Source organism: Cololabis saira, chromosome 1 (assembly GCF_033807715.1).
Source record: "Cololabis saira isolate AMF1-May2022 chromosome 1, fColSai1.1, whole genome shotgun sequence".
Classification (NCBI taxonomy): domain Eukaryota; kingdom Metazoa; phylum Chordata; class Actinopteri; order Beloniformes; family Belonidae; genus Cololabis; species Cololabis saira.
In genome coordinates this window covers 14787785-14794859 of record NC_084587.1, presented here as the reverse complement: position 1 = coordinate 14794859, position 7075 = coordinate 14787785, and the positions used below count along the sequence as shown (strand labels likewise).

General features: G+C 36.5%; 1 protein-coding gene across 5 annotated transcripts; it reads right to left on the bottom strand.

The window, feature by feature from the left end:
* Window positions 1-595: 595 nt before the first annotated feature.
* On the bottom strand, window positions 596-5326 carry si:ch211-113e8.11 (translation initiation factor IF-2). 5 transcript variants are annotated; one of them, XM_061746241.1, is made up of 4 exons: window positions 5219-5251; window positions 4001-4034; window positions 2503-2584; window positions 599-1779 (listed from the first exon to the last, which is right to left on the bottom strand). In XM_061746241.1, the coding sequence occupies exons 1-4, from the start codon at window positions 5234-5236 to the stop codon at window positions 1158-1160; spliced, it is 756 nt and encodes a 251-aa protein (XP_061602225.1). In that variant the 5' UTR covers window positions 5237-5251; the 3' UTR covers window positions 599-1157. The 5 variants fall into 5 exon arrangements, with proteins under 5 accessions (XP_061602160.1, XP_061602225.1, XP_061602376.1 ...); XM_061746176.1 differs by lacking the exon at window positions 5219-5251 and having other exon boundaries at window positions 596-1779; window positions 4001-4103; XM_061746392.1 differs by lacking the exon at window positions 4001-4034 and having other exon boundaries at window positions 605-1779; window positions 2503-2577; window positions 5219-5304.
* Between the last annotated feature and the right edge of the window lie 1749 nt (window positions 5327-7075).

Here is a 7075-nt window from a genome sequence, read left to right as displayed (position 1 = left end):
TCCTTTCTCACCCCAGAGAGAGAGCAGCAACACTAGAGGGGAGCTGTGAAGCTTTTACACATTTGTTGGTTCTCTTAACTACCAGTGACATCATAGCAAGTTGCTTGGGAATTATAAATGCTCTCATGGGAATTGTTTCCTCCTCCCCAGCGTTGCATGAACTCTCAGTGGTTTTTTCAAAATTGCAGATGTGTTTCTGTGAATTTGTAGAAGTTTGTGGGGAAAAAAATTCAAAGTTAAAGGGATGACCCCAGGGTGTCATCACTTGTGACCGAGGTATCTGGCGGATATAATGTATAATCTTCCTGAGTCCAGACCTTCATCTACAATTCTAGGTAGTTATTTATTATTATTAATAATAATAATGATGATAATAATAATAAGATAAATTCTACCAATTGACTCAGAGAACTTGTTTCCATCCACCTTGCAAAGCATTTTTCAGGAAATACAGGACTGTTTCAGAAAATTAGAATATTGTTCTTTATTTTCTGTAATGCAATTTAAAAAAAAAAAATGTCATACATTCTGGATTCATTACAAATCAACTGAAATATTGCAAGACTTTTATTATTTTAATATTGCTGATTATGGTTTACAATTTAAGTTTAAGATTCCCAGAATATTCAAATTTTTTGAGATAGGATATTTGAGTTTTCTTAAGCTGTAAGCCATGATCAGCAATATTAAAATAATAAAAGGCTTGCAATATTTCAGTTGATTTGTAATGAATCCAGAATGTATGACCTTTTTGTTTTTGTAATTGCATTACAGAAAATTACAATATTCAGTCCTGTATTCATCTGCCCCTTAACTATCAGTGACATTGCAAGTTGCTTGGGAATTATAAATGCTCTCATGGGAATAGTTTCCTCCCCGGCGTGGCATGAACTCTCGGTTGTGCGTTTCTGTGATGTTGGAGAAGTTTGGGGGAAAAAAAAAAATTCTAAGTTAAAGGGATGACCCAAAGGGAGGGGATGTCATCACTTGTGACCGAGGTATCTGGCGGATATAATGTATAATCTTCCTGAGTCCAGACCTTCATCTACAATTCTAGGTGGTTATTTAATAATAATAATAATAATAATAATAATAATAAGATAAGTTCTACCAATTTACTCAGAGAACTTGTTTCCATCCACCTAACAAAACCTTTTTCAGGACATATTCATCTGCCCTTTGCTCCTCAGCATGGCGTACTGCTTCAGGGCTCTTTTGGGAGGAATCAGGGTGTTGCTGAGTCCAACTCTCCTCTTCTTGGCCTGCTGGCCGTCCGGCTCGGCCTGGTTCTTGTTCTGGGACCCGCCGCCCTCAGCAGGACCCGGTTCTGGGGCTTCCCCCCCGGCGGGCGGGTACTGGGACTCCCCGGTGGTCTGCAGGTCACTGTCGTGGGCGAACTTGCACTTGATCCCGAACCTGCACCTCCCGTCCTTCCTGTAGGAGACGCACATCTTCTTGCCGCCGATCTGGGCGGGTCTGGACCGGGTCGTGAGCGGGACGTGCTTCTGCAGGGCGCTCAGCTGCTGCTCCGCCCGGGCCTTGAAGGGGTTGGCGAACACGCCGCTGTCGGAGGAGGCGTTCAGGGACGGGGAGGGGAGTTTGCCCGGGTTGTGATGGGTTGAGGGCGGGGCTTTGGACGGGGCAGGACGTGTTGCTTGAAGACGTGGTGCCGGTGCTGGAGGTTTTGGACCCGCATCCTCTGGTTCCGAGTCACTGGATGCCGAGCCGGACTCCAGGAGAAAGTTGCGGGTCTTTTGGGCAGCTGATGTCTCAATGCAGCTTGAAAACGAAACAGAAACAGTTACTAGACACGTTTATATTTTTGATTTGATTTTTCTTTATTTTATATTCACGTTTATATTTTTTATTTGATTTTTTTGATTTTTGTACATGTAAAAAAACAACACTTCAAAAGAAGTTAAGAAACCAAAACAACAAAACAAAGAATTTCATCCTTTAACACTTGATATCTTAATTTACATGTGCAAAAAAGGAGTAGGAAGAAGTGTAAACCTATTTAATCCTACCCCCATTCACTAATCATTTAACCCATATTTATAAATACTCACAGTGTACTCACACTGCTAAATGACATTATAATAATAATAATTATTATTATTATTATATACTGTAATTATACTCACACACATACTTATACATACATACATACACATAGTTGAATATTTCTATATATTTGTACACACATGCCCATATAAATATTTATATAAATATACTTTTTATACAGTATACTGTCTCTATTAACTGCATCTGCTTTATATCTATGTATATATCTACTTACACACATAATCACACACACACATCTATCTATCTATATCTATATATAAAATATACCTATACATACACATACGCATACACCCATACATACCTACATATATATATATATACACATGCATACATACACATATAGTTAGCTGCCCATTTCTGTACGTAAATATAAACAGATATGAATGTGATTATAATAATCGTGGATTATCAACTCACTCTGCTTTAGTGTTGTTTTCGTCTCCGTCGCTGTCGGAATCAGAAGATACTCCGTAACCAACCAGCGAGTTCATGCTGATGCCTCAGAGATTAAAGATGTCAAGTTATCAAAACACCATGGCTAAACAATATGCATTAATTTAAATTTCCTCTTTTTAGAAAACACTCGGGAATGCTCTGCTCAAAGCTGCTGCTGATCTCGTCTCATGCGTCCCTGCACTGACACCTGCAGCACGGGCGTGGTATTACACCCTGGAGTCATAATAAAACTTCAAACACTGCATATATACAGGACTGTCTCAGAAAATTAGAATATTGTAATTTTCTGTAATGCAATTACAAAAACAAAAATGTCATACATTCTGGATTCATTACAAATCAACTGAAATATTGCAAGGCTTTTATTATTTTAATATTGCTGATCATGGCTTACAGCTTAAGAAAACTCAAATATCCTATCTCAAAAAATTTGAATATTCTGGGAATCTTAATCTTAAACTGTAAACCATAATCCGCAATATTAAAATAATAAAAGGCTTGCAATATTTCAGTTGATTTGTAATAAATCCAGAATGTATGACATTTTTGTTTTTTTTAATTGCATTACAGAAAATAAAGAACTTTATCACAATATTCTAATTTTCTGAGACAGTCCTGTGTGTGTGTGTGTGTGTATATATGTATGTATGTATGTATGTATGTATGTATGTATGTATGTATGTATGTATGTATGTATGTATGTATGTATGTATGTATGTATGTATGTATGTATGTATGTATGTATGTATGTATGTATGTATGTATGTATGTATGTATGTATGTATGTATGTATATATATATATATATATATATATATATATATATATATATATATACACCCTCGAGTCCAGATTAAACTGCAAACACTACTATACTATATACACTTAAAAATAAAAAAGTTTTTATATGCTTTCGAGAAGATTTTTTTCTCTTTGATAAAAAATATTGATAATAATCGTGTATTATTCCAGTGCATTTATTACCATGAAATCTAATTAATTAGTAATTTTGAACACTGGTGATATACACTTCATGTTACTATTAGTATTTTTTCACTAGCACAATTTTATGATGATGATGATGATGATGATGATGATGATTATGATTAGCATGACAAAAGGGTCTGCATTAATTCATTTCAGTTTAGTTCAGCTTTATTTATATAGCGTGAAATCATGACAAATGTCATCTCAAGGCACTTCAGCAATATAGTTCAAGTGGTTCCAAAGTAGTGCAATTACAAAGCCAATAAAATATTAATAAAACCAATATAGGCACATATAAAAGCACAATAAGAGATAATTAAAAGGTCATATGTACTCAAGCTATTGATAAGATATGGTAAGTAAAGATGATTTTTTTTTATAGACTCCAGTCTGTGGTACCTTAGCTTGTCTGGCAGGAATTTCCAACGGCCATGGATTTAGTGGAGTCCTAAAACTGTCCTGTGGGTCTTTACCTTTACAGAAATCCCAGACGTCCCATCCTGAAGGCTGAAGACGGGAAGGAGCATCCGTTTTGATATCAATACATAATACCAAAGGCATTAAACTGATCTGACTGCATCCTAGGGTACGGTAGGGTAGTAAAAGCTGTTGAACAGCTATGATAAGTAAGAAGAAGGAAACATTTCATAAACTCAGACACGTGTTATTAAAAGCAAAGGGGACGCTCTGTGTTAAACATACTCCTGTTCTTTTTTTATGGATATGGCCAAACATTTTTATAATTTAAATTACCAGTAATATTACAGAGTTAAAATGATCCAATGTCTATTTTTAGATGGTAAGGAGTGTAAAGTTTTGTCAGACACCAAAGTGACATGAATTGAATGGAGCTCTGTCAAAATAAATAGCAATTTTGAGCCGTTTGACAAAACTCAAAAATGTCATTCCACTAGGTGACAGAGGACAAAAGGAGAAGAGTTCATGACCCCTGTATTTTATCATTAATAGACAAGTACCAATGTCTATTAGATGGTTGATGTGGGACTCAATTCAATTCAATTCAAAACAACTTTATTAATCCCTTGAAGGGCAATTTGATTTGGCAGCTCGCACCCAAACACACACATAACAAACACATAACACATTCAACAGAACACAGAGAGAAAGTTGGCAGCCGTGTGCAAAAATCTGCAATTTTTTGCATTAAAAAAGTGCTGATACCAATACATTAATAAAAAAACTATACAAACACTGTATACACATTCCTAGAAGGTACACAGTACCTAAATACACATTCCAAACAAATTCATAAGGATAACTTTAAATTCTCCTTTTGTCCTCTGTCACCTAGTGGAATGACATTTTTGAGTTTTGTCAAAAGGCTCAAAATTGTTATTTATTTTCTGCAGAACAGCAGAGGGGATAAAAGACTTGGAAAAGGGATTATCCATACGCACAGGTTGGGCATAACGACGTCCTGAAGGCAGCAGTGAAAATTGCTGAAAATGATTTTCCTAAGACGTGCACAGAAGTTCCCAGAATACCTGTTGTTCCCATAGGGAGCCTAGGTCTCTCTGCTTGAGTCCAATAATCTTGGAACAGATTTTCACCACACTGTTAAGACTGTTTCTGTCCCTGAGTGACAGGTTGTTGAACCAACAAATAAAAGAATAAGTTAAGAGGCTTTCAATAAAAGACTGATAAAAACGACAGAGAATGACTGGACTCACAGAAAAAGAATTCAGCATACGCAGGAGATGAATCCTCTGCTGTCCACGTTTGGCCAGTGCTTCAGTGTTCAAATCAAATTTAAGCTGGTTGTCACTGCTGGAGACAAGCAAGGGCTTATGGGGGAATCAAACCTAGGACTGGTGCCATAGACTAAATCTACTGGGCAGACTATCTGTGATGTCACCCTTATAAGTGGATTTGAATCCTCTTTTTCCTCGTGCTGTGTGGTGCCATGACGCAAATGGATGCAAGCCACAGGTCGGGGAACACGTTCACCTTATATCAATCAAAGTTAACCGTGGCTATCAGCTCATATTAGGTCGATCTACACAGGAAAATCTGCATGTGCATATTTGCAGCAGAATATCGTGTTTTATATGTCACTGCAGAGACAAAGTCAGAAATGACCGCTGCGTTTATTCAATGCTCCGGTAGCACAAGCTGATTATTGCTTCCCTAAACTTTGCAGCATCACAATGACAGATGATAATGACTATACATCAGCGAAGACAATTCCTAATTAAAAGTATCCCCTCCATATAATAATAATAATAATAATAATAATAATAATAATAATAATAATAATAATAATAATAATAATAATAATAATTATTATTATTATAATAATCACTTTATTCAGTATATTATATATTTAGTCAGTATACATGGAAACTAGGGTTGGGCGGTATGGACTAAAAAAATTATCACAATAATTTCTGGCATTTATCCCGAAAACGATAAAAATGACGATTAAAAAAAAAACAATTCAACTCCACTTTTGTAACTATAAATCTATCACCACATTCAGTCTTTGGAGCCCCCAAAACACTACTCTAAAATAATACTAATGCTACTGAACGTCATCAATGGGAATTTATTTTTCTTTCTTTCTTTCTTTCTTTCTTTCTTTCTTTCTTTCTTTCTTTCTTTCTTTCTTTCTTTCTTTCTTTCTTTCTTTCTTTCTTTCTTTCTTTCTTTCTTTCTTTCAGGCTCATTTTCTTTCTTTCTTTCTTTCTTTCTTTCTTTCTTTCTTCCTTCCTTTTTTCTTTCCTCCCTTTTTTCTTTCTTTCTTTCTTTCTTTCTTTCTTTCTTTCTTTCTTTCTTTCTTTCTTTCTTTCTTTCTTTCTTTCTTTCTTTCTTTCTTTCTTTCTTTCTTCCTCCCTCCTTCCCTTTTTCCTTCCTTCCTTCCTTCCTTCCTTCCTTCATTACACAAAAACATCATCAACGGGAATTTATCGTTTTTACCGCAAGATGACAAATTCTTACCGTGGGGAATTTTTTTGGCGGTTTATCGTGAACGATAAAATATCGCCCATTCCTAATGGAAACACACTGAAATGTGTCCTCTGCTTTTTAACCCATCACTAGTTAGACTAGGAGCAGTGGGCTGCCTTTATTCTGGCGCCCGGGGAGCAATTCGGGTTAAGGGCGTTGCTCAGGGGCCCAAGGTGGTAGGCCTACATATTTTTGGTTGCCATCTTTGGGGCTCGAACCTGGACCTTATAAGTACATGTATTGTTTTGTATAAATCCACCTAATGGTACAAAACACTTGTAAGTTTTGATTGACTCGCCTTCTGCCCCCAGTGGTCAGTCAGGGAACTGCAGTTTTTTCTGACTTAGAGTCTAAACTGGTGCACCTCAAGAAACATTTGTAAATGAGGCCCAACCCGCAGAGATTAATGACTATTTCCTGCAGAGCCGATAAGGAGTTCTGGTAACCCCCTGATAGAACCATTTGGATGCATTTGTGGTTGTTTTTTTGTTTTTATCATATGCACACAAGGGGGAGTTTCAGGACGGGATCCCACTTAAATTTAGCCCCACGCCTGACTCTGTCACTTCCAGTAAAGCAGA